Source organism: Cervus canadensis, chromosome 10, assembly GCF_019320065.1.
Source record: "Cervus canadensis isolate Bull #8, Minnesota chromosome 10, ASM1932006v1, whole genome shotgun sequence".
NCBI classification, from domain to species: domain Eukaryota; kingdom Metazoa; phylum Chordata; class Mammalia; order Artiodactyla; family Cervidae; genus Cervus; species Cervus canadensis.
In genome coordinates this window covers 69,340,110-69,366,619 of record NC_057395.1, presented here as the reverse complement: position 1 = coordinate 69,366,619, position 26,510 = coordinate 69,340,110, and the positions used below count along the sequence as shown (strand labels likewise).

General features: G+C 52.0%; 1 protein-coding gene across 12 annotated transcripts in view; it reads left to right on the top strand.

Moving 5' to 3' along the window:
- The window catches only part of PTPRT (protein tyrosine phosphatase receptor type T), a 1,113,287-nt gene that overhangs the window by 1,061,673 nt on the left and 25,104 nt on the right, over positions 1–26,510 (top strand). For 6 of the 12 annotated variants that reach the window (XM_043479836.1, XM_043479835.1, XM_043479833.1 and 3 more), the window contains 9 exons: positions 5,867–5,903; positions 7,195–7,292; positions 9,589–9,648; positions 10,580–10,696; positions 13,251–13,405; positions 15,716–15,851; positions 17,916–18,065; positions 19,557–19,730; positions 23,199–23,330. In XM_043479836.1, coding sequence (XP_043335771.1) covers positions 5,867–5,903; positions 7,195–7,292; positions 9,589–9,648; positions 10,580–10,696; positions 13,251–13,405; positions 15,716–15,851; positions 17,916–18,065; positions 19,557–19,730; positions 23,199–23,330 — 1,059 coding nt within the window. The remainder of the gene's footprint in view (positions 1–5,866; positions 5,904–7,194; positions 7,293–9,588; positions 9,649–10,579; positions 10,697–13,250; positions 13,406–15,715; positions 15,852–17,915; positions 18,066–19,556; positions 19,731–23,198; positions 23,331–26,510) is intronic. The other 6 variants (XM_043479842.1, XM_043479841.1, XM_043479839.1 and 3 more) reach the window with 1 other exon arrangement.

Genomic DNA, 26,510 nt, shown 5'->3' with positions numbered 1-26,510 from the left:
CCAGCCTCAACAACGCGGCCCCAGCTCCTGGGCTCTGGCGGCTTCTCTGTCTCCCATTATACCTGCTGGTTTGGGGTGGCCATAGCCTCTTGCTATTGCCGATCTCTGGGCAGCCCACTGTTCTCTGTTATGCATCCCAGCTCCACCATCACCTGTATAACCAGCTCCCTGCACTGCATTCCCTCTGTCTGAAATGCCTGGCGTGGTCCCTAGATTCCCACCCCCCGACCCGGACCCTGGCTAACAAAGGGCCTGCGTGTGGTCAGGAACTGGGTCTGGAGCTTCCATAGAGGTCTAGATAGACACAGCCCCTGTCACGCGCAGGTCATGGAAGGGGACAGACGGTCAGTGGAGGGACAGAGAAGACACCACACACAAGCTTCCAGCACGGGGTTAGCAGCACAGGGTGGAGGGAGGGGAACTGCACCGGGTGTGGGCCTACTGTATACTCCAGCAGAGTCACGATTCCCGGGGTCACTACGGGGATGCCTGGCAGGACTCGCCCTAGGTAGCTATCAGGCTCACCCCTTGACCCGAGTTTCCACCCAGTCAGAAATCCAGCCCTCCAAAGGGCTGACTGCCCATGCTCGAATCATTTATCCAGTTGGATCTTGACGATGCACTAAAACAACTCCACTTGGATAATGAGCTGGAAGGGCCAGCCCCGTCGAGGCCTCCAGAGGCCGCAGTTCTGCTGTCATCGGAACCGTGCCACTGGCAGCTTCGTTTCACACCCAGGGATGCACTGGCCACTTGAATCCATTATAAATGACCAGTCTGGAAAGAAATATCATATCTGGGTCCCCAGTAAGTAACAGATGCATGAGTACAGAGTGAGATAAATGTGTTTTGGATGCAAACCTCTTTCCCATTGCTCACAGACAGATGGAGGCAGGCCCAGCGCAGGTTTGCGGTTGATCTGTGTGCTGTGTAGGTGGGACTTCAATGAACTCAAAGTTCTTTTAAGGTTAGGAAGTTTCTGTACCAGCTCTTGGCAGATCCCTGGAGGAGTCCCAAATAAGCAGTCCATTTCCTTTTATCTCCAATTGCTAAAGAGTCCGATCGTTAGCATGTTTTCTTTCAGGAGACTGTACGGGTTCCAGGAGGCCAGAGAGGGTCTCTGGACTCGGGCGCCATGTGTGGACAGGCACGCAGCAGGCAGGCGTTCATTCCATATGCATTTATCAAGGTGATGGCCAAGGCAGACTTCTCCGTGCTGGGGGGACAGCCATGGGACAGCCCATTACAGCCCTGCCCTGCTGGAGCCCTCATTCAACTGGGCAAACAGACGCTATGCATGTAAATAAACAAAGACTTTGGTGTTAAGTGCCCTGAAGAAAAGTAAAGCAGAGAAAGTCAAAAAAAGGATGTCAGGGTGGACTGTCTGCAGAGGTGACTGCTGTCCCAGCAGAAGCCTGGATGGGAGGGGAGAGCAAACCCCTGGGTTACGTGGGGACAGACACAGCTGACGCAGGCCCAGGGAAGGGCCAGCGCTAAGGCCTGTGGATAGAAACGTGACAGCCAGTCAGCATGGGGAGAGTGGGAGGAAAGCTAAGAATATTGCTTTATGAATGATGAAATGGGAATCACAGGGGTGTTGAGATGCACAAACCAGGCTTAAGAGGCCCATTCAACTGCAGTGACCTCACTGAACACTTCTCTGGCCTCCTTGGTCAAGTCCATTTCCCGGCAGAGCTCCCCAGAGCCCCAGATCTTTCCCTCGGTGGCCCTTATCTCAACTCATTGATGTCTACAAGCTGCTTGGAATCTGAGCCCACATTCATCTGGTCCACTTTTGTATCACTAGGGCCTTGTACCGAGTAGTAGATGCTCAGTTAATGCCTGTTGATTGAATACTGAAGCACTGAGTGACCAAGCGAATGAACAGAATAGTGAACCCAAGCCATCAAACCCCCACAATTGAAGTGTGAATGCCTTGCTCAGAATTCCACCCCATTGATGCCGAAGTGCATCGTGAGTGAAGTGAGGGTGTTAGTTACTCAGTCGTGGCCGACTCTTTTGCCGACCACATGGACTGTTGCCTGCCGGGCTCCTCTGTCCTTGGAATTCTCTAGGCAAGAGTACTGGAGTGGGTTGCCTTTCCCTTCTCTGGGGGATTTTTCTGACCCAGGGATCAAACCCAGGTCTCCTGCATTGCAGGCAGATTCTTTACCATCTGAGCCACCAGGGAAGTGCGTTGGAATCTTCCAGATTCCATGCATTTTGTCTTTTGCCTTTTGTCTGCCAACCGGGGCATTAAAGGAGTGCCCCAAGCTCACCTCAAAAGACGTGTTCATGCGTGTATGCCACAGCCATCCTTTGCTGAAAGCTGCGCCCAGCTCTGGGTAGCCTATCCAATGGCCCAGAGAGAGAAAGTATTAAAAAAAAAAAAAACATACATTATAAGGGTGTTGATTGAGCATCTCCCAAGCCCTGCAGGACCACTCAGGAGGAAAGAGGGTTCATTTGAAGGGAAGCTTGGGACATAGGGTACCTGGAAGGGCCTCGAGAGGGACAGCTGGGAATGAGTGTGGAGACAAGGATGGAGACAGGTGATCAGTCCCACGCTAAAGCATCTGGACGTTATTATACAGGCAGCAGGGAGCCATTGCAGGCTTTGAAGTGGAGAAATAATAATAATAATGAGATGGGCATTGGGACATTCACCCTGGCAGGAAGCAGATGGGCTCTGAGACCAGGTGGGAAGGTAGGAGGTAGGGAGGCAAGCCTGAGGCCTTGGCCCAGATCAAGGAGGACGAGGACTCTAAGAAGGAATGATGGCAGGGATGACAGAAGACCATGGACTTGAGAGACCCCATCTTTCCACACTCCAGGTACCATTTTCTAGTCCCAGACCTACTCAGGAGAACTCCCAGAGTCTGTTTTTTCCTGTGATCCTGAAAGCACGGTTGGCCTTGACTGGGAGGAACAGAGCTCTCTGTGCCTCTCATTGTCCTCCCTACCTCTCACGGCTCAGAGAGGGTCTCAGTTACTACATCTACAGGGAGAGCAGAGAGGAGGGAAGGGTTCACCATCTCAGGATCTCCCTGAGGGCCAGTGCAGACTTTGAATCGTGGTAGGCACTCGATAAATGCTTTCCAGACACACAGTAAAATAATACTAGCAAAGGTGTATGTGTTAACCTCTAGACTACTGCCTGACACATGGTAACGGTCATCTATTAACTCACTTAATCCTAACCAGAAGGCTATAATGTAAACGCTGTTATCCCCATTTAACAGCAAAAAATCAATTAAGGCATAGGAGGTTAAGTAACCTGCCCCAGACCACACAGCCCATTAGGAACAGAGCCAGGATTCACACCCAGGCTGTTAAATCCGGAGTCTGAGCACATACCCACCATGCTCTGCTGCTTTTCGTTCTTTTTAAAAACTTTGTTTTATTGAAGTACAGTTGCTTCACTGTGTTGGTGTGCGTTTCCGCCGTCCAGCACAGTGACTCGGTTATACAGCTCTTTATGTTCTTTTTCCTGTTATTTTCCCTTGGAGTTTATCACAGGATATTGAATGTAGTTCCCTGTGCTAACAGGTGTGTATGTGTGCTCAGTCGTGTCCACTCTCTGTGGCCCCGTGGACTGTAGCCCGCCAGGTTCCTCTGCCCATGGAATTTTCCAGCCAAGAACAGTGGAGTGGGGTGCCATCTCCTGCTCCAGGGGATCTTCCTGACCCAGGGATGAAACCTGCATCTCTTGCATCTCCTGCACCGGCAGGCAGATTCTTTACTGCTAGTGCCTCTATACAGTAGGACCTTGTTGTTTCTATATACATAAGTAAAAGTCTGCATCTGCTAATCCCAAACTCCCAGTCCATCCTTCCCCCACCCCTTTCCCTCTTGGCAACTACAAGTCTGTTGTCTAGGTCTGTGAGTCTCTTTCTGTTTGTAGATATGTTGATTTGTATCTATTTTGGATTCCACATATGTGACATCGTATAGTATTTGTCTTTCTCTGACTGACTTTGGGCTTCCTTTGTGGCTCAGCTGGTACAGAATCCGCCTGCAATGAGGGAGACCTGGGTTCAATCCCTGGGTTGGGAAGATCCCCTGGAGAAGGGTACGGCCACCCACTGCAGTATTCTGACCTGGAGAATTTCATGGACTGTTTAGTCCATGGGGTCACAAAGAATCAGACAAGACTGAGCAACTTTCGCTGACTTACTTCACTTAGTATGATAATCTCTAGATCCATCAAAGTTGCTGCAAATGGCATTATTTTGTTCTTTTTTATGGCTGAGTGGTATTCCATTGTCTAAATGTACCACATTTTCTTTATCCATCCATCTGTCCACAGACATTGTTTCCATGTCTTGGCTATTGTAAATAGTGCTGTTATGAACACAGGCTACATGTGTCTCTTTGAATTATAGCTTTGTCTGGATATATGTCCAGGTGTGGGATTACTGGATCATATGGCAACTCTATTTTTAGTTTTTTGAGGAACCTCCATGCTGTTCTCCACAGTGGCTTGCTCCAGTTTACATCAACAGTGTGGGACTGTTCCCTTTTCTCCACACCCTCTCTAGCATGGGTTACTTGTAGACTTTTTTAAGTGTAGACCATTCTGACTGGTGTGAAGTGTTGATTTGCATTTCTCTAATAGTTATATGCTGCCACCCTGGTGGGTCTCTCTCAAGAGCTTGTTTATTGGGCATCACTCTGGGTTTCACACTGTACTAGGCTCCACAGACAAGTTTTTAAAACTTAGGAGGCAGTGTTTGTCCCCAAGAAGCTGACAACTTTCCAGAGAAGATAGGACCACTCATACAAAGAGTCCAGGTGGGTGGATTGATTCCTGATGGTTCATCCAACCACTGTAGCCATGACATTGGCCTTGGGTTGGGACTGACAGTTTATTTGTTCATTAAACTTTATGACTTGTTTTCTCCTGAGATTAAAAGTGAAATTTCAGGACTTTCCAATAACCTTTCCACTAGCAGGCTCCGTATTTGGCATCTATATCTTTTAGACGTACCCATTCCTTCATTTGTTTACTCATTTAGTCATTCAGTTATTACTGATTACATTCATTGTCATGTATTAAATACAGATCTGTCTCCAAAACTTGAACTTCTACCCAATACGATACATTTCCTCTTTGTAACAAGAGAGGGGACCCTCCATGTAGTCCAGGCCCAGACAGAAGAAAAAGTCATCCTCAACCTCTCCCCAGTGATTAGGCTGATGAGGCACCAGAGTAACCCCACATCAGAGCCCAGCAGGGTCTACTGAAGACCCTGAAATGTACAGGAAAATGTCTCTGAACTAGAAAATGACTTTATCAGTCTCTGGGTCCCACCCACCTGGGGCCCCCTCTAGTGAAAGGAACTTCCGTTCCAAGCCCAGCCATGTGGCAGAGAGGCAGTGTGGCAGCCTTCCCAGTTTTCTTTTTCTAATTGTTACTAATGCAAGGAGTCAACAATGCAATTGTTGTTTTCTCTCTGGTGCCCTTTGGGGCCTTGCACAGTGTTCTGCATGTAATCATGGCTCAGGAAAGGCTTGGTGGTGGGTGATGTCCCACAGAAACCTGAAAATTCCTTCTCCACCTCTTTCTGGGTGTGCCTGGCCACAACTGATGCTCATCCAATCTTGACTCCCAGTTCATGGCTCCAAGGCAAGCCTGTTTGGGGCCCCTCACAAGGAGCCATAAGAAGAGCTAACATTTAGCGATTGACTCAGCATTTTATATGCATTAGCTTATTTAATCTTAGCCGCTTGTCTGGGAAATGTCTAATGCTAGCCTCATTTTGTTTATAAGGAAACAAAGCCAGGGCAAGGATAATTATTAGTACTGTGCCGTTTGCAAGCTTAGACTAGAGGCCCTTCACTGTGCTTTTCTCTTCTCATTCAGGGGTACCATCGACCTCGGCACTACATCGCAACTCAAGGTAAGAGTCGAAAGGGCCCTTGCCTTACAGGGGGAGTGGAATAAGCTTCCACCAGCCAAGACGTTACATAGGAGCAGGGCTGGAGAGGCTCCAGAGGTCTTTAGGTTGTCCGTTTGTTTGTTTGGGAGGGAAGGAGGTGACAGGTTCAGCAATGGAAGCGGGGGAGGGACGTAAGGGAGAAAGGAGGGAGGTGTCACTGGGAAATGGTCAAGAAAGATGGGCCCTGGACCAAAAGCATTGCCCTCAGGCACATGCCATCAATACCCACCGCCCCCAACTGGAGCTGATGGTGCCTTATCTCCTCGACGGATGTACACCTAGAAGAGACAGGAGGCCGACTCTCCTAGAAAGCAACTTACTAGGGTGTTATCAGAAGATCTAAAAATGACTCTCCCTTTCAAACTGTTCTGGGAGGAGATCCTGTGTGTGATTATATATGTGGGCAATGACATATATAAAGATACCTACCTTTCACAGTGGTATCTACTAGGGAAACAAGTGAAAAATCTTCAGTGCCCAACAAATGTTAGATTGGTTAAAGCATGATAGTTCTATATTATGGAAAATTATGAAAATTTTCATGGTAAGAATTTTTAAGGGCATGGAGAAATGCCTGGAGTAGATATAATGCTTCTTGTAGTAAATACATAGATATACATTTATATAGAGAAATGGCCTTCCAAATTTTGTATCAAAAGGATCTATTACTCTTGTAATTTTAAAAACAATGAAGGCCCAGGACATTAAAAGAGAAACGTCCAAGGAAATTGCTTTGGACTCTCAGATCCTATATCCCATTTTTTTTTGCTTTTTTGCCCTGCTTTCTGCCCAGGCTCCAGGCAAATGCATTCGTCAAGCTGAGAATTGGGCCTCTTCTGTTTGTGTTCTCAGCATCTGACTCCCGGCGGCTCCTCTGCCCTCTCACCCCACCCTCACGTCAATTTCCTTCCCAGCTTTCACTGAGGATCTAGAGCCCAATTTTTGAAAATTCCCTTAAGCTATGTTATTTACCCCGAATACAAGATGGTGGGTCGGTGGAAAAGTGGAGCCTCTGAGAGGAGTCTGAGCAGGAGGACAATGAAGAGGAGAAGCTGCAGGCATGCAGACCCTACACGTTGGAGCGTGGCTCTTCTCATGCCCCAGTCTCAGCTACTTGGGTGTCCGACAGGGAAGGCTGACCTCACTGTTATTCATCCATCCGGAGCCTTCACTGACCAGCCGCGAGGGACAAGCCTCTTGCCTGTTTTCTGGCAGTTTCAGCCTTTGACCCTGTCCCGTTCTCTGTTGGCAGGTCCCATGCAGGAGACCGTGAAGGACTTCTGGAGAATGATCTGGCAGGAGAACTCGGCCAGCATCGTCATGGTCACAAACCTCGTGGAAGTGGGCAGGGTAAGCCCCTCCCGCAGGTGCCTGGATAGAGGATGCTGGCTGGCAAGCCACTGCCCAGCATCTGTCTGTTCCAAGCGCCTCTCATTCCACATTTCACCCTCATGGCCCTGACGAGGGAGAAATCCTCCCTCCTTTTCCCACTTGAGGAACAAAGGTCTCTACCCTTCAAACCCCACCCCCCACCCCTTTCTCCACCCTCACGCTCTGCTGATGCCGTCATCTCGTAGACTGAGGAAATCACAGCCACTAGATGTGAACTCTCATCTTCACACCGCAAAGCTGCATTCTACTCGTGTCTACAACCATCTTCTCATTCTTCCCCTCTATTATCGGGCTGGGCCATAAGGCCTGGCTGTTTCTGTTGACCTTCAATGGTAGACTATTGGCTCATTCTTATGGCCCAGTCTCATATGATAGAAGAAGTGACTCTTGCCCTTTCAAAGGCAATCCTAGTGCCCTGAATCACAGATTCCACTCAAAAATTTCTCATCCTTCCCCCTCTCACTTGGAAAGTAATTCTTTCCCATTGCTAGATCATTCTCCTCAGTATACAAACACCCTGAGTACCTCCCCCCTTAAAAATGGAAAACAAGCAAACAAAACTGCTTCCTCTTGTCCCTACTTTTCCGCCCAACTCTGAAGACCCACACACAGGTTCTGCTTCTTCACTTCCGTTCTCTTCCACCCACTCCAGCAGCTGTTCCCTCCATCCCAGCATCAGTCAGCGTCCCCAGCATCCTTCATGTCGACACATCCAACAGCCATGTCTCTCTTCCCATGGTATGCAGTCTCTCAGCAGCATCTGACCCTCTGTTCCTCGAAGCTTTGACATTCTTCAGGGTCCAGACCTTGGTCTCTCACTGTGTTCATCTTGACTCTCTCCTCTGTGCTCCTTAGCGACTCCTAGGACTTAAAAATGGGACTGCTCTTGCCAACTCGCTTTCACCTACTTGATAAACTGTGGCTTGTGTGCTGTGGGTGGGCTGCTGGGTTTAAAGGCAGGGTTCACAGACACTAGAATTAAGAAGGGCTCTTTACCTATCACAGGCGCTAACTAAAGAGTGCGCAGGTAAGTTTTTGTTTTGGAAAGAACCAGATAATCCAGTAAAATTAAAGGAGTCCCAGCCTCCCAGATAATGGGCAGGGGGAGGATCTGGGCTGTCAGTCATAATTCAAGGCTGTGGACATCTCATGGCCTAATAGGAGTTTAGGGCCAGAAGAGACTTTGTCCTTGAGCCCACTCTTATTGAGTACATTCCCCAGTTTTACAGATGAGGGAACAGACCCAAGGGGCGGAGTAATTGCTATGAAGTCATTCAGACAGAACCCAGCCACTGTCTCTTGACTCTTGACTCTCATTCTAGAGGTCATGATCAAGACTGCTCCCCAGGGACTCTGGCCCAAGGAGCAGCTACTGTGGACCACACATCCAGCCCAGGATTTAAGAAATCGGAGGCACGTTCTAGCCTGTTCTACAGATGTCCCCACTGGAGACAGATTCCCTTGATTATGAGTCTAATTTGATTGGGGGAAGGGACTGGAGAGCCATCTCTTCATGGAGTTCCGAGAAGGAGCCAAGTTCTCTGCCAGACACTGGATATGCATTATTTCACTTTATCCTCCCAGCAGTTGTCCGAGACGATGTTCCCGGTCATTATTCAGACAGCCTGGCTTTGCATCCTGGCTCCCCCCTGCCCCTTACTGACAGTTAACCCTGAGCAATTTTCTTAGGTTCCCTCTGCTTCCGATTCCTCATCTGTAAAACAAATAGGGCTAATGATAATATCTACTTCATCAGAGTATGGTGACCAGTCATTAAAGTAATCTGTGTAAAGCATTCGTAGAAGATTTAGTCAGCAGGGCTAGAGGGGGTAAAAGCCATTAGACAGTGTTAGCTACTGTTCATCACAGGAAGCCGATTCAGAGAGGTCTCGGGACTTCCTGGAAGCTACACAGTGTTAGAACAAACAGTGCATCCACTTGCCTCCACACCCTGTTGCACTAAACCAGCATTTCCCTAAGTGGGTTCCATGGGCTGCTAGTCTGCAGGATGCTTAGCTAGCAGAGGGTTCCATGGTTAAATACGTTTGGGAAATGCTGTGGACTCTTCGCCCCTTTTGGAAAAATTGCAAAGCACGTTAGCGTTAGCACATTCAACCAGCTGAGCAGTCCTGTAGCAAAAGCGGCCTACTTAACGTTGTTTAATCCAGCATTTCCCAAACTCATTTGACCACAAAACCTGTTTTTGTTTGTTTTTGTTTCTTTTCTTTTTTTTTTTTTACCTAACACCTGTCAGCACGCAGCGGGACACACTGTGGGAAATGCCACTCTGGGCCGCGCGGCGTCCCCTGGAATGGTAATACTTTTGTTCTTTTAAGGGGCAGACCATCTCTTTCTCCTCCCGCGGCATGTGACTCACAGTCAGGTGTGGGGTTCGCTTGTTCACGGCGTCTGCACCCACGCGCGGGGCAGAGAGCAGCGGCGAACGTCTTCCTTCAGAGCCCAGCACCTTCCTTCCTCTGCCCAGCCACGAGCCTTTCTCCTTCCGGCCCACAAGCCCCGCCTCCTAATGTTAACGTCCCTCTCCCAGCCAGGTCCGCTTCCACCTCTGCACTGCTTCCCACCTTTTATTCTCATCTCTGCTGATACTACTCAGCTGCCCCAGCCTATCACAGAAAGAGGACTCTGCCAAGGGCAGAAAGCCGGCCACGTGACCTTGGACGAGTCACCAAACCTCCCAGTTGGAGTGTGATGCTCACCGGTACCATGGGGAGGCCTCACCCAGATCTAGTTGATCTCTTAGTGTGATCATGGGTTTGAAAAGTACCAGGATCTCTGCCGAGGAAGGTACCCCGATTATTCCCCACAGCTCCGGCTCCTCCGGGAGCCAGCCTCTCCCTGTGCGTTTTGCCCCTCCCCAGCCCTCCCTGGCCAGCTGGGAGGGCCTCCCTGCTGGCTCAGTTGGTAAGGAATCTGCCTGCAATGCAGGAGACCTGGGTTCGATCCCTGGTCGGGAAGATCCCCTGGAGAAGGGCCTGGCAACCAACTCCAGTATTCTTGCCTGGAAAATCCCATGGACAGAGGAGCCTGGCGGGCTACAGTCCATGGGATTGCAAAGAGTCAGACACAACTGAGCAACTTAACAGTTTCCCTTGGCCAGCTGGGAACCCCTTGACTGCAAGTCCACTGAGGTCGCCGTGGAGTTTATTAGGACGGGAAGGCCAAATGAGACGGCCGCTCATACTTGGCCATCCGCTCACTCGTACTGTCCCTGTCCTTTCCTGCAGGTGAAGTGTGTGCGCTACTGGCCCGATGACACGGAGGTCTACGGAGACATCAAAGTCACCCTGATCGAAACAGAGCCCCTGGCGGAGTACGTCATCCGCACCTTCACCGTCCAGAAGGTAAGCGGCCCTGCGGCCGTGCACAGCCTGCCCCCCACACCGGCCAGCTTGTTTCAGGACTCGCGGTGACCAAGGGGCTGCTCTGCCCCCATCCTATACTGGGCACCAGGGGGAGATCAGGAGTCAGCATAGATGTGGATCCTGCTCCAAAGGATCTCACCCCTAGCAGGAAGGACAGATGGAATTCACTAGATTAAGGGACAGAATAAGGACATACAGTGATAAAAGTCACAGAGGAAACATGCCAAGGGGGGAAACAAATCCACAGGAGGATGAGGTGATCAGAGAGGGCTTCCTGAAGGAGGAGGCATTTAAGCAGACAATGTAGGGCAAGAAAGAGCCAGCCAAGGGAAGATCAGGAGGAATACTATCCCAGGCAGGGGGAAAGATGCATGCAGAGTTTGGAGGGGAAAGAAAATCTTGACGTGTTCTGGGCCTGTGCTTCTCAACTGTGGGTAACTCTGTCCCACAAGTGTCTGGAGTCATTTTAGTTGTCAAAACCATAGTTGCCATTTTATCCAAACACTAATATTGATGATCCGAGTGGCCACAGGCCTGAGGTTGCAAAAGCACTGGGACGTCAGTGCTTTGAGAACTGTACACTAAGCCCAACCCCACTGCACGTCCATGAGGGTAAACCATCATCCTGGTTTGTGCCAGGACCACCCTGGCTTTAGCACTGAAGGTCCCATACCCTGGGAAACCCCTCAGTCCTGGGCAAACTGACCATCACTTAGTCACTGAATGCCACCTGCCCATGGCCTGCTCCCAAGGGGCGTGGCTCCTGTGTAGCCGAGAACAACTCTCTGAAGCAGGGGTGACTGTGAGCTGTCCCAGCCAAGGTCAAGGGAGCTGGGGAGGGGTGCACTGGCCCAGGAAGGAGCATCCGGGTGGGCATCAGTGCCTTCTACACAGCCCCCTGACCCACCCACCCAAACCCATCCTCCGCGTAGCAGCTGCCGTGATCCTCCCCAAGTGCCCATCTGCTGATGCCCTTCCCCTTCTGTGTTACCACCTGGGAATCCTCCCTGCGGCTCCCCAGTGCCTCTGGGATGAGGTCTGACTATGGCTCCCCAGTGCCTCTGGGATAAAGCGCGGAGGTCTTACAGTGGAATCAAAGCCTTCCAGGATGGAAGCTCCCCGCCCAGCTTCCCATTCCCTAGGCCCCGCTGCCCGTCATTGCCTGTCTTCCACTCTCCTCGGGAGCTGCTCTGAGCTGTTTGTGATTCTGTTCATGTACTAGGCTAAGTCCTGTCCCCAAGCCTTTGCCCTGGCTGCTTCTTTGCCTCGGAATCCCTCTCTCTCTTCCACTGGTTATCACTCAGGCCTCAGTGTATCATAACATTAGGAGGACAGACTGTGGAGCCAGACAGCCAGGCTTTAGATTGTAACTTTACAGCTTACTGGTTGTGTGACCTTGGACACATTCCTTAACCTTGCTTAGCCCCACTTTCCTCATCCCTAATATAGAGATGATGATATGAGGATTAAATGAATGAATACATTGAATTCATCAGAAGAGTAATAGGCACATAGCTGATGCTTCATAAACATCAGCTATATATTTTCACTGTTAATATGTTTCAAGACTCAGATCAGGCACCTCTTCCTTCAGGAAGCCTTCTCTGATTTCCCCTCTCCCTAATGGGCTTACACACTCCTTTCTGTACTTTAATGGAATTAAAGGTCCACTTCGGGGCCTGTCTCCCCCATTACACCATGCTCTGTTCCAGGGACAGGGACTATGGTTTTATTTCCACCTTCCTAGTGCCTAACACAAGGCTGGGCACAGATAACCCGCCCTGAATATCTTTTAACTGGAAAAATGAGCAATCAGACAGCCTTCCTACTCAGCGCCTCTGATATCTGCAGGAGATTGCTAAGTAGAGAAAGGTGGTTAGGGGGCACTTGACTGTGGACCAGCTGAGAACCACCGTTTAGCCTGGAGTGGGAAGGGAGGGGAAGGCTGGGAGCATGAGACCCCGCCGTCCCCATCAGCCGGAGAAGTGCTGCTTTTCTTTGTATCATCTTTTATCATCCCAAATAAGAATCTGATTCATAAAGAGGTCTGCCTTTCTGACTGAAAGTCACGGAAACTGTGGTTGACAAGACTGGAGAGCTGAGGAACACCGTCCTCCGACCCTGAAAGGCCTCATGTTCCCCTGGAAACAACTTGAACTTGGAGTCAAAGGCTACCATTTTTCTGAATCTGTTCTGCTGCATATAAGTCCCATAAAGCATTTAGCAAAAGAGGGTCCCGTGGGCAAACAGCGTGGGTGTTATCAGACCCCTGGGAATTCAGCGCGTAGTTAGCACAGCTCGGGCTCTGAGAAGTCCTGCAGTGGAGCGGTCAGTTTTACCATATGCACTTCCCAAGTTCCCGGATGTGGCCGATGCGGAATCCCTGCAGCACCTGTTAACCCTCTGAGGGCCTTGTCCTCCCTGACGGCAGGGAGGCTGGATGCGGCTGCTCGTGGTCTCGGGGCTCGCCGTGGGTGCTGGGCAGGGCGGGTGGGGCAGCAGCTGGAGGAACAGAGGCCCCTTCCCTCCTCAGAAAGGCTACCACGAGATCCGGGAGCTGCGACTCTTCCACTTCACCAGCTGGCCCGACCACGGCGTCCCCTGCTACGCCACCGGCCTCCTGGGCTTTGTCCGCCAGGTCAAGTTCCTCAACCCCCCGGAAGCCGGGCCCATTGTGGTTCACTGCAGGTAAGTGAAAGGCCCCGCACCAAGCAGGGAGGCCCCTGCCGCTCTGCTGTCTCTGTGAGGGGGTGGTCCGGTGGCCTTCGTTCTTTGCTCTAAGTGCGCCCTGCCTGTGTCTCCTCCGCCCAGCCCCTTCTGATGAGACCAGGGTCCTGAGGTCTAAACCACAGTAATAGTAGCAGTAGCAGTTGTTACCGTTGCTTTTGCCCCGAGGGCACGGACTTGGCACCTGCCTCACATGCACTTCACCCATGTCACTTCATTTACTTCTCACCCAACCCTGAGAGGTGGCCGTTGCTATCATTCCCATTTTACAGATGAGAAAACCAAGGCACTGAGAAGGCAGATGCTTTGTTCAGGTCGCACAGGTATGACATGGCAGAACCAGGGTATTAAACATGATTTTTCCCCAGATGCTCCCCCTCAGCTCCTTGGTATGGTGGTGGGGTGCCCCCTGGAAGTATGCTTTTCTTCATTTCTGTTATTTTAAAAATCAGTTGCTGGCCTACAGGATCCTTCATAGAGAGAAAATGGACAGTGTCAGGTTTTACCTTATTATGGAAGAGGGATATTTTCAGCTGTGACCCAGAAAGTCACATTGGGAATGACAGGCACGTCTTAGAATTCTCCTGGTTGGAGGTGCAGTGTCGTGTCAAGGGCATTCGGAGTAAGAGGAGGGCGGATGTCCGGACCCGAAGGCCACCATGCTCGCTCCCTCCCTCCCAGCGCCTTTCCCAGTGAGACCTTGGACCCAGTCCATCTTTACAGACCCTGCATGCTCTTAACTGCATGCAGGTTATTTCTGCCCTGACAGTGTCCACGTCACTCAAGGTCTTGAGCCAAATCAAGGAGAGACAGCACGGGCTACGGCTGTCTCAGAACCCCTGTCTCGGGCAGTGTCCGTGTGCCTTCATCACAACAGCAGAGTGTGAATCGGAAAACCCATTCTGCAGATGAGGCCACTGAGGATTTGGAGGGCATACTGATCACCCTCTGGACTCTAAGCATTCCACACATATCTCTGCTTTACATTTCATGACAATCCAAGGGCAGTAAAATGTTCACCCTCAATGGTTGGATGGTATCATTGACTCAATGGACATGAATTGGAGCAAAATCCAGAAGATGGTGACAGACAGAAAAGCCTGGCGTGCTACAGTCCATGGGGTCACAAAGAGTCGGACACAAGTTGGCACCTGAACAAGCCCCATATCCCAGAGAGCAGCCAGAGCAGGCATAAGGAAGAAAGGGAGACAGTGGCAAGTGTTTATCAGGCCCTCCTTGCATGATACCCCATGTCTGTGTCTCCATAGCAGCTCACCCCGTCACACCTGAGCAGAGTGGTACCCAGTCCCAAGGCTGTCCTGAAGATTAGATGGGTTGGCCAATGTATACTCTGTGGGTTTCCTTCATGGGTCAGACGGTAAAAAATCTGCCTACAGTGGAGGAGACCTAGGTTCGATCCCTGGGTTGGGAAGATCCCCTGGAGAAGGAAATGGCTATCCACTCCAGTATACTTGCCTGGAAAATTCCACGGACAGAGGAGCCTGGTAGGCTAGAGTCCATGGGGTCACAAACACTCACTAACACTCACTGAGTGATACATTATGTACCTAAGAGAATTCCAGACATACAGTGGGCACTTAAAAATAGTACTCTTCTCTGCGTCTCAATGCTGTCCCCTCCCTAGACTGTTAATCCTTCAGGGAAAGAACCATGTCTGACTCATCTTTACATCCTCACTCCTGAGCCCAGCATCCCGTGCTCAATAAATATTTGTTGACTAGAAGTAGCAACCGTTTATGAGAAATGGCTCTGTAGCCAGGCACAGGGCGAAGCAATTTGCACACATTGTGCTTTATCAACATAATTTCATGCAATTTACATGTATTGTGCTATTAATGCTGTTATTATAAGCCTCATTCTATGGATGAGGGTATTGAAACCCAGAGAGATTAAGTCACTTACTCAAGGTCACACAGCTAGTAAGTGGTCAAGTCAGGGTTTGATCCCGAGGGTCTGACCCCAGGTAGTAAGCGCTTAATTGCTATGTGAAGCTGAAATAAACCGATCAGTCCTCCCAAGCATCCCGTAGGAAGGAGTGTTATATGTGAAAAAACTGAGGCTCACAGAAATCAGGCAGCTTGTTCAAAAGAGAGAGTGGAGGCTCAGTTTAATCACTTGCTCAGGGTCTCCTGGCAATGCTGGGATTCTGTCTGAATCCCAGACAGAGTGTCCTGCCTGTCTGCAGGGTCCTCAGGGACAGAGCTGGCCCCACCCCAGGGTCCCTAACTCAGACCCCATCCCTTTTTGCAGTGCTGGAGCCGGGAGGACCGGCTGCTTCATCGCCATTGACACCATGCTCGACATGGCTGAGAACGAAGGGGTGGTGGACATCTTCAACTGCGTGCGTGAGCTCCGGGCCCAGAGGGTCAACCTGGTGCAGACGGAGGTGAGTCCCGGAGCAGAGGCTGGCCTGGCCACCTGCAGCCCTGACCGAGGAAGAGCCGGGGTGGAGGCATCCGGGCATGGAGAAACGGGAGGCGCTGGATACGAGGCTGGCTATGGTGAGACCATCACAGAAGCTAGGACAACCCTGCCAGCCTCAGGTCCCCCAGGTCAGGGACTCCCACCAGTGAGGATGGTGCTGGGGGCCCCATCTCTGAGGGCATCTAAGCAGTGACTGAGTGGCATGTTTCAGGTATTCTCTGAATAGGGTCCCTGCCTTGGGTGAAGGAGAAGAGAGAGAAGGACAGGACTGGCATTGACTGAATGCTTCCTGTGTGCAGAGGATCGCGTGAGGCCATGCAGGAGTGGCTCACTCGGTAAAGTTACTGAGTTCCCGAGCCAGCCTCCAGGGACTCCGAGAGAGAGAACGCACAACCCCTGCCCGCAAGGGAGAGGCGGGCCTCCAGGCGTCCGGATGGAGAGCCCCAGATGTGAGGGACAGGGAAAGGGTTCATCTTTATTGCCGAGCTCCTGCTTTGTGCCAGGCATCACCCCAGGCCCTCTGTATTCAGGGTATTGTTTCTGCTCCTTAAAACAACCCTCAGGGGTAGCTCCTGCTAGTACCCCCATTTCATAGATGAAGAAAGTGGGAAGTGGTGTTCCCAAAGCTTGACATAGCCTCACAGTGGTAGGACTTGGGACCCAGTGATGTCAAGACCCACGTGCTTCCCCCTGAACCGCACCATCTCCCTAGGAAGCCTTTTCTGCCAACCCCACTCCTGGAAGCCCTGGTCTACCCATCTTCTGGTTCTAATGCAGCTGTAGGTGCCCGGGCGGCAGAACTGGGGCAGACAGAGAGCTGCATCCATCATCAGCCTGCAGGGAGAAATCCCCCACGGCCCTGGGCCTGGCCGGTCACTGCTGGCTCTGCAGGCAGTCCCCTCACTTACAGGCTGTTAGACCCTAGGACCCTGCTGTGGGCTCCGAGCCAGCTCCCACAGGCCGGGCTGCAGGCTTCTTGGCGAGGCTGCTAAAGCCGAGAGGCTGCTTTATCTGTTCGGAGGTTCGTGCACGTGGAAGGCAGTCTGCTGCCTGGCCTTAGATGCATCATGGTCTTTGCTGTCAGGTGGAGGAGACAGATGTTCTAATAAGAGCATCATGATGCCTCTGGTAAACATTTCATATAAAGAGATGGGCTAGTTCTGCAAAATAGTCACTCAACAAATGTTTGTTAGGGGCCTGGAAGTAACAGCACCAGCTTCTGCCTGGTGGGCTTGGAGCAGACTCCCGAGGGAATGAGACCTTGGAGGCATAGAGAAGGGGGCATGGTGTCCAGGAGGATTGGGGCAGGTGCAAAGAGCTGGGCTGGCAGAAGCGGGGTGACCCATGCTTCCAGAGCAAAGCCTGAGACCAAGAGAGGAGAGGAGGGCCAGTGGTCTACCCGGGGGCTGATTCCAAGACTCACTGGTTGGCGAGTGGGGAACTGAAAGAAGGGCTCGTTAACACTGGGAAGGTATTTTACAAGCTGTTTGACCCTGTGGACAGCTGGAGCCCAGTTCTGCCGGGGGAACTCTGAGGTGGTGAGGAGCAGCTCTTCAGGCCTCCCACCCAAGAGACAGAGAACGCAGGCGTTCACCCCCAAGTCTCCACCTGGCATTGCTTGAGGCCTCCTCCCCAGGGCAGGAACTACTCAGGCCTGCTGGCTCACCCTGCACACAGCCCAGGTGTGCCCTCCAGGGCCAGAAATAAAGGCCCTCGGCCTGAACCTCGGAGGATTTGCAGTGAGCAGCCTTCAGCAGGGAGAGCTGAAAGCTGATGGGCCACGGGCTGGACACCATTAGCCCCTTTCCAGAAGTTTCTGATTCTGTCTTACACAGGGAGCAAAGCTCAGCTCAGACAGCTACCAAGAAACACAGCTACTTGGCCCTTTAGGTCGTAGGGTAGAAAGCAGTGATTCTGCAGCATGAATCACGCCCACCCTTCAGAGGCGCAGGGATGGACTATGGACAGCAAGCTCCAGGCCCTCCTCCTCCCCTGATACCCTGACTCTCCCCACTCAACCTGGCAGGAACAGTACGTGTTCGTGCATGACGCCATCCTGGAAGCGTGTCTCTGCGGCAACACAGCCATCCCGGTGTGCGAGTTCCGCTCCCTCTATTACAACATCAGCAGGCTGGACCCCCAGACCAACTCCAGCCAGATCAAAGACGAATTTCAGGTACGAGCACATCCCAGGCTCCGTGACCCAGCCAGCCTCAGTGCCGCCGAGCACAGTCCCGGGGCTTCCCTTGCAGGAATGGCTGTGTCTGTATCCTTCCAGTGTCAGCCCCTGAGAAGGAATTTCAGAACAGAAAGTGCGCAGCCATGAGCAACTACCCCCCGGTCAGTCACTCAGTGACTGCTGACACCCGGGTCTTGTTTTCTTTTTTTTAATAAAAAAACACTGTGTTCTGGAACTCAGGTCTTACTTAGTTCTAGTCCAGGTTGTGGGTGGAGACAAGTTTATACACACAGGTGTGAATTTCATGCTCTTTCATCCCTGGAAGGACTCAGGTTGTCTCAATATTTCTGTACAGTTGGAACGTGTCCTTGATCCTCACAATTCAAAAGTGGGGTCTCAAGACGAGCGACACCAGCTTCACCTGGGAGCTTGTTAGAGACGCAGAATCTTGGGTCCCACCAGACCCGACTGAACGAGAGTCTGTGACTTAACAATATCTCCGGGTGATTCGGATGCACATTAAACTTTGCAAAGCGTCATCTGAGGGCACAGCTCAGACAGAGCAGATCTGCCCCTTGGAGCCCAGAATGGTGACAGCTTCGGTCTGGAGGCCTGGACTTGAATCACTGAGTGAGCCAAACCAAAGTCCAGCCCATTGTCCCGAGGTCAGTGTAAGGTCTTATCTGGGCAACAGGAGCTGAGAACAGGCAGGGGGAACAGGGACACTTCAGGACTAAAGGGGCCAATGCGGGTCCATGGTCCCATGGGCAGATACCCCAGCCGGGTCAATGCCTAGTGCTACTTCCAACAAATAGACTTTGTTGATTCCAAGTGGAGACTGAGCACTGAATGGGGGAAGGATGGAGCACTCAGACCCCTGATGCTACACAGAGATCTCGCCTGTTGCTTGGGGCCATTCAGTTCTGGTCCCACACTTGCCGGACTTACTCTGCCAAACACAAGCCCTGAAACTTTGTACACATGCTGGAGGTCCCTCCCAGGGGGTCCCTCACCAATCCTGGGCAACTCTTCTAAGCATCCTTCCATTCTCACACATTCTGCCTCCTGGGCATGCTGGCACAATCCCTCCCCTCAGTCTGTGACACTTCAAGTGAGGCTTAAAAGTCATTACGGGATTCCCTACCCCCATTTCCCACCTTGTGACCTCTGTTCCATGCAGAATGGCTGAGAGGAGTAACTTAGGTCAAATGATGAACAGGTGTTCAGAGACTGGGTCTGAGCCCCCACGAGGGTATGCCATCCCTGCAATTTTGGCCCTGCGTAGGTGTCCTCCAGCCCCTGGCAGAGGCTCTCAGCCCCCAGGGCCCGGATCAGTGAGCAGGAGATGACAACGTCACCAAGGACGAGAACAGTCCTGCGAAAGGGTTTGGAGGGCAGGCTTGGACGATGGATGGAGGGAGGTCAGGCTGAGTTTGTTCAGGGGAGACTGTCTAAGCCATGCCTGCCGACCTGCTTTGCACCCCTCAGACCCTCAACATCGTGACTCCTCGCGTCCGGCCCGAGGACTGCAGCATCGGACTGCTGCCCCGGAACCATGATAAGAATCGGAGCATGGACGTCCTGCCGCTGGACCGCTGCCTGCCCTTCCTCATCTCGGTGGATGGAGAATCCAGCAACTACATCAACGCAGCACTGATGGACGTGAGTTGAGCCCTGCTGGGGAAAGCTCCTGGCTGGCATTCCCAGGAAAAGCTTCTTCCGGAGGGGGAGGCAACTGCAGCCCAGGAGGATGGGCCCTGGCCGCCCCCCTTCCCCCCACTCCTCCCCCAACCCCGACTCCAGTCAGCCGCTCCTTCTGATCTTGTTGGTCCCAAAAACATTTCTCCCCCTGAAGGCTCTGGTACAAACCTGTATCTAAGCGCTGTGCTTTTAGCTGCTTTGCATTTATAAAGATCCTGGATCAAAAGCTTAAAGTGAGTCCCATGACATGACAGTGAGGCTACAGACCTGACCGGTCCCCCTTCCTGCTACCTACAAGCTGACTGTCAGCCTGAAGTTCAGTTCAGGAAACATTCTGCATGCCAGCCAGGTTCCTACTGTTCCATTAGCGGCACTGCCTCCCACTTTCTCAGCATCAAGTCCAAGAAGGCCACACCCACCCTGGCCTGGTTGGGATTAGGGGGTCATGTTCCTCCCCCAGAGGGTCCATGCTCCTGACTCGGACACTTCTCTCCTGGGTCCTCCAGCTACTTCCAGTCATCACCCCTCCAATTCTGGATGTAGAGATGTTTGCAGCAGGAAGGAAGCATGTATCATCTGGTCTCATCCACACACTTTCCAGCAAAGGAAACTGAGGCCAGAGAGAGACTCGCTCAAAGACTCGCAGAGCACCAGTCGCAAAGCCGGAACCTAGGACTTCTACCTTATATTTTATTTATTTATTTATTCTATCTTACATTTTAGAATTTATTCCTTGAGCCTCCCCTCAGTTTGCTTGATCCAGTAAGACACAGACATCTTGCCTCCCAAGATTCTAGACCAAGAACAACATAAGCCTTCCAGGTCCTTCTCCCCATCTATGCCTGAAATCAAGTCCATCCAGCCCATATGAACCTCCATCTTACCTAGAACAGGAAGGAACATGGGATACTTTCTCCTGAGGTCAAGGCCAGCCAACTCTCTGACCCCCTGATTCTCTGGAACTTTCTCCCCAAGCATCCTAAGTGGTGGACGGAGAGGGGGTGACTAGAAGTCTGTGCCTGTCTCATCTCTTGGGGGGGGCCTTCCCTGGCCTCTGCCCACAAGGGTGCCCAAGTCCTCCACGGAAACCTGGCTCTGGGTCCAGAAGCAAGGAGTCTTGCTTGCTTGATCAGATGAAACAGATGTATGTGGAGGGAAGACCTCTGGCTTTAGCTTGGAGTCTTCCGAGATCAGTGTATGCATGTATGTGTATGTGGGTGCGTGTGTGTGTGCACGGGCACATGTGTGCATATGTGGTGAGAGATGGGGTCAGGGTGCACCCACACTTCTAAGCTTTTCCCAGCTTTGTCTCCCACTTGTCCCAACTCCCCCTCCCTGCCTTCCTCTTCCAAAGATCAGGCACGCTCCTGGCCTCTGCTTAGTAGGTTAGATGCCGCCTGGAGTCAAACGCCTTCTGCCAGGCTCTGATGCTGACTGTATTCTCTTTGTCCACAGGGCATTTCCCTTGTGAGCCATCACTGGGGTCTTTGCCTTTCTTACAGGAAAAAAAAGTCCTTATCTGTATTCTAGCACAGTCTGTGCATTATCTGGTAACCATGGCAGCTTTGCTCCTAGCAGAAAAATATGAAGTCCTCTGGGTTAATTTTTAATGTTTCCCCTGGTAAAGGATGATGTTATCCATGAAATGGATTGCCGGCTGATCCCCGAAACCCGGCAGAAGCACGGATCTCGAACATATTTTCAGATAAGGCTTTGTCAGGCGTGCTGGCCTAATAGAGCGTTTATCACAGAGACAGGGAGAAAGGGAAGAAAACTAACAGTCAGTGAGTGTTGGGCAGCATGTCAGACCCCGGACGTAGACTGTCTCGTCCTGTATTTGCGTGTGATTGTCCCTGTTTTTCCAGATGACGTAGTGAAGGTCAGAGAATTTCCATGACTATCTTCAGGTCAGCTAGCTCAGAAAGGGTGGAGCCAGGGGTCTGAACCCCAAGACTTTTGACTCTTAAAGCCTAGATTCTTTCTCATGTCTCAAAATGTCTGCAGACCAGCTGTCTGCGGCTGGAGTCTGGCTTTGGGGAAAACTCCGTATTCAGTTCTCCTAGATTCAGTTCTCCTAGACCCACTGGTAGGAGAAGGCCCTTGGGGATAAGACCCCATAGTGCATCTGTGGCATCCACAGTTTCAAGGCATTTTCTTTGCTACCAGGACACCTGGAGATGACAGAACAATGCAAGTGCTTTAAGTATCCTATTTGGCAGAGTTTTTTGCCAGAGATTTTTTTCCTGGTTAAAATGTGCAAACTCTTTCCCTCACCATCCTCCTGCTGGTTTGTAACTCCACTAAAAACAGGCACAAACCATGGTTCAAGAAAACTTGCTGAGAATATGGGTTACTTCTCAGGTTTTATAAACCATTAATCAAGCAGGGACACTCCCCAGTCTTCTCAAACACCTTCTTACAGATACTGCAATAAATAGCACCCAGGTAAAGCTTCAGATGTAGTCCAGACTCACACAGACTGTTTTCTCTGGGCCTCAGTTCCCCACCTGTAACCCAGGATTGAGTTTATTCAGTTGTTTCTGGACCTGTACTGGGCATCTCGTGTGTTGGCCACAATACTAAAGCCAAGGATGAAGAACCAAGTGAAGGATTTTCCCGCCCTGTCGGGGGTCTCATAGCTGGCTCATTGCTGCTCTTTTCATCTGCATATCTTTTCAGCCTGCACCACAGTCACGCCTTTGGAGTTATGAATCCCATCTTCCAGTTGAGGAACCTGAGATCTGGAGAGATCTAATAGCTTGCCCGTGCACAACACTGATTTTAAAAAGTCACTCTATAAATGTGCTTGAATGAATGAATGGCTGGCTGGATAAATGGATGAATGGCTGGTTTATAATGTGCAACTGGCAAAGCTGGGTTTGAACCTGGTCTGCCTGATTCTAAAACCCGGGCACCTTCACTGCCTCATTGGCTCACAGGACACCATGCCCACCTTCCACCAGGCCACCTCCGCCCTCATTCCAGCCTTGGGCAGAAGTGAGCCTCTTGAACCATAAGCCCCTTCAGGAGGCTCTGGACTGAGCCACCCTTCCCTCCAGCATTGTGGGCACAGGGGCACAAAATACCCCTTTTATCCCAGGAAGTGTCTCGGCCAGCAGAACAAATATGCATCCAGGATCTTTCATATTGTAATGGTGATTCTTTGCTGAGCTCTAAGACATAAATAATTTATTTGGATAATCCCCCTCCCAAGTGACACCTTGCCAATGAAATGTCTGAGTTGGGAGGAGAATGAGTTCATTACGAGAAGGTCCCCTTTGCCACTGGGGCACCCAGAGATAAGAACGGGTGGGGGCTTTTTGTCATCTCTGGCAGACTCGGGGGCCTCTGGCAGCCTCCTGGGCCGCCTCCTAGTCAGAACATTGCTGACGGGTGTATATTTCACGAGGCCTGTGTCGTTCTTCTCAGAGCCACAAGCAGCCTGCCGCCTTCGTGGTCACGCAGCACCCTCTCCCCAACACCGTGGCAGACTTCTGGAGGCTGGTGTTCGATTATAACTGCTCCTCCGTGGTGATGCTGAATGAGCTGGATACTGCCCAGGTAAGAGGAGGCCCGGCCTGGCCCTGGGTGCTCAGGCTGTGAGGGCAGCCGTGCCCGAGGATTGGAGGGACAGCCCTCTGCTGCCTCTGCCCAGCCCAGGTGCCTCCGGTGGTCACTGTCTGGCAGGGAGCACCAAGCCAGTCCGTTCGACTTCTGGCAGAGGCTGGGGATCCCCTGCCAGGCACCCCCACTTCCAGCAGTGGCTCCCCCTGCCTATGGGCTTTGTCCAGCCCCCAGGCTTCCCAGGACCAGACTCTGGCTCCACCCTCCCAGGCGCCGGTTCGAGCCTTGCTCCACATCACGCAGAGCTCACAGACAGGGCTGCCCCCTCCCGCAGCTCTGAGCACCTCCAGGCCTGCAGACCACCTGGCTCCTGCCGCAGTCAACCATTGCCCTGCTCTCCAATGTGGCCTGACAGGGCGGGGGCTTGGACCATGGACCCTGTGTCCCTGCCCACCCCACCAAGGCCTGGCTCCGTCCTGGGTGACCCCTGTGTCCAGCAGCCTCTACGCCTTAGCTCCCCTGAGTGTGTCAGCTGTGAGCCCCGCGTGCCTCCAGCACACACCCGCACTCAGGACATCAGACACGGGCCGTGGGCAGCTGCTGGGGCTCACACCCAATGGCAGGGCAGCCATTTCTGGTGGAGGCGGTGATGATGGCCTTTGAAGGTTTTCAAAAGCAATCCCATCCCCTTCCTCTTGTCTCCAAAGAGCCCAGAGTAACTCAGAGGGCTCCCTGTAAGCACTCACCTCGGGCAGGCCCGGTGTGGGGAGAGGAGACAAACGGGCCTGCGCTGTGGTCTCAGCCCTCCAGGAGCTCACAGTCCCGCGCAGAGACAGATGAGCAAACCCCACCCCCGGGAGGCAGCACTCTAATAGAGGTCAGCCGCCTCGTGCCGTGCTGGCCGGGAACGGGCAGCAATTAATTCTGCCCAGAGGGTGAGGGAAGACTTCAGAAGGAAGGTGACTTTGGCCTTGAAGAAGGCAACAGAGATCCGGCGTGTAGGGGATGAAGTCGCTGGGAAAGGGTGTTCCGAGCAGCGGGACAGCAAGGGCAAAGGCCTGGTGGGGTCACCGTGTCCGCTCGTCTGCAGGATGGCTTTGGGGGCGGCCTGGTGGGGCAGGGGGGTATGTCAGGAGGAGAAGAGGGTGGTGATGCTGAAAAATATAGCCAGGCCAGCTTGCAGAGGGCTGCCCTTACAGTGGGGGTCTTTGCCTGCAGCATGGTAAACATCAGACTTGTACTCCGTAAGCAATAGCATCCTTTTTGAGAATGGAAGTTTTCATGCACGCCCAAACATAGAAACAGGTATGAACCAGTGAAGCAGGGGTGGGGTCGGGAGCCCACCCACACCAGTCTTTGTGCCCAATCAGGAAAGCTGGCCACTCTGGCGCTTTTGTGGAGCGCCTGGTCTGCCTGGGAGCATGAGTGGAATGTCCTTGCTGTGCCGGGAGGAGAGAGACTGCAGAGTTTAAGCAGGCGCGGGGTGGAGGCAGAACTCCGGTTAGAAAACAGGACCTGGGGAAACCTGGAGACCAGGAGACTGGGGAGGAGATGGTTGTAAACGTGCAGAAGATGCTGGGGTTGACCTGCACTGAGGAGGTGGCTGGGAGGAGGCAGGAGAATTAGGGGTGGATGTGGAGAGGTTTCCAGGGTTGAGGTCTACAGGTTTAGGGAGCCGTTGGGTGAGAGAGAGAAATGAGAAGTCATGGATGGTGACAGGGGTTCTAGTGTGGGCCTCAGGCCTCTGGGATGCGACTGGCCATGATGGGGAAGGTGGGGAGGAGTGGGAGAGGCAGCAGGAAGTTTGGGAAGGTAGGAAGGGGAGCTGATTACAACTTGGTTACAACTGAAGAGTTAGGGGTGTCAGTCATCCATGCAGTCAAAAATTCGCTTATAATTTCTGGTCAGTCCTGCAAGTACAGGGTTCCTCTGTGATGCAGCTCCTCTGTCTTCACGGTTACTCCGTATCCTTGGTTACTCTGTATCCGAGGTTCCTCCATATCTACGATTCCCCATGGATTCAACCAACTGTGGATCCTTTGTGTGCATGCTCAGTCGTCTCTGACTCTTTGCGACCCTCTGGACTGTAGATCCTGTAGCACCATGTTATTTACTGGTGAAAAAAAATCTGCATAAAAATGGACCCGCGCCGTCTAGACCTGTGTTGCCCAAGGGTCAACTGTAGTAGGGGACAGAGTTGAGCACATCTTGGGACGTGCATGTGGGAGTCGTTCATTCAGCATCCATCCATTCCGTCCACATCTGTTGAGTAGCTGCTCTTTGCCAGAAGCTACTCTCGGTGCTTGGATTAACGTGACAGAGAAAGCAAAACAGAAAATGCCCATCTCTTGTGCAACTTGTATTCTAAAGCAGGGGAGACAGTAAAGAGCAACACTCTGTAATGGCCTTAATTATGTGTTACAGGTAACAAGTGTGTGGAAAAGGAAGATAAGAGGGCAGGGATGAGGCTGGCTTGGGGCACGGGCTGCACCTGTAATTGGGTGATGAAGGTGGGCTGCACTGAGAAGGTCAGAGCTGAGCACAGAAGCTCGAGGAGGTACAAGAATGCACCCCGTCCCGTCTCAGGGAAGAGCATCCCAAGCAGCGGGACGACCCGCAGCAGGGGTGTGTGGTGGAGGGGCAGACCGAGGCCGCTGCGACAGGGGCAGGGCAGCAGCTGGTGCCAGACGCAGCAGGGCCAGGTCCTGGGGGCCTTGGCGGGGTGGGGCCACAGGAAGGACTTGTGAGTTTTCTCTGAGAAAAATGGGAAGCCATCGATAGGTCCTGAGCGGAGGAGGGACTTGAAAAAGTAATTTGACTTTTTAATACAGCTTCCCTCTGGCTACTGTGTTGAAAGTTGCCAGAAAGGGGGAGAGTGGCGGCTAAGAGTGGAAGCAGAGAAGGCAGAGAGGAGGCCCCTGCAGTATTCCAGGTGACAGGTGATGCTGGCTTGAGCCTGGGTGGTAGCAACGAAGTGGATTCTGGGTATATCCTGAAGGCAAACCCAACAAAGTATCCTGCTGGATTGAACAGGGAATGTGAGAAAGAGAGGAAGCAAGGATGACTCCACGGTTTAGGACCCAAACGATGGAAGGTCTGGATCTGAGATAAGCATGATATATGACAGAGTCCCATAAAACAAAGACCCCTGCAGAGTTCCAAAGTCAGAAGGCATCG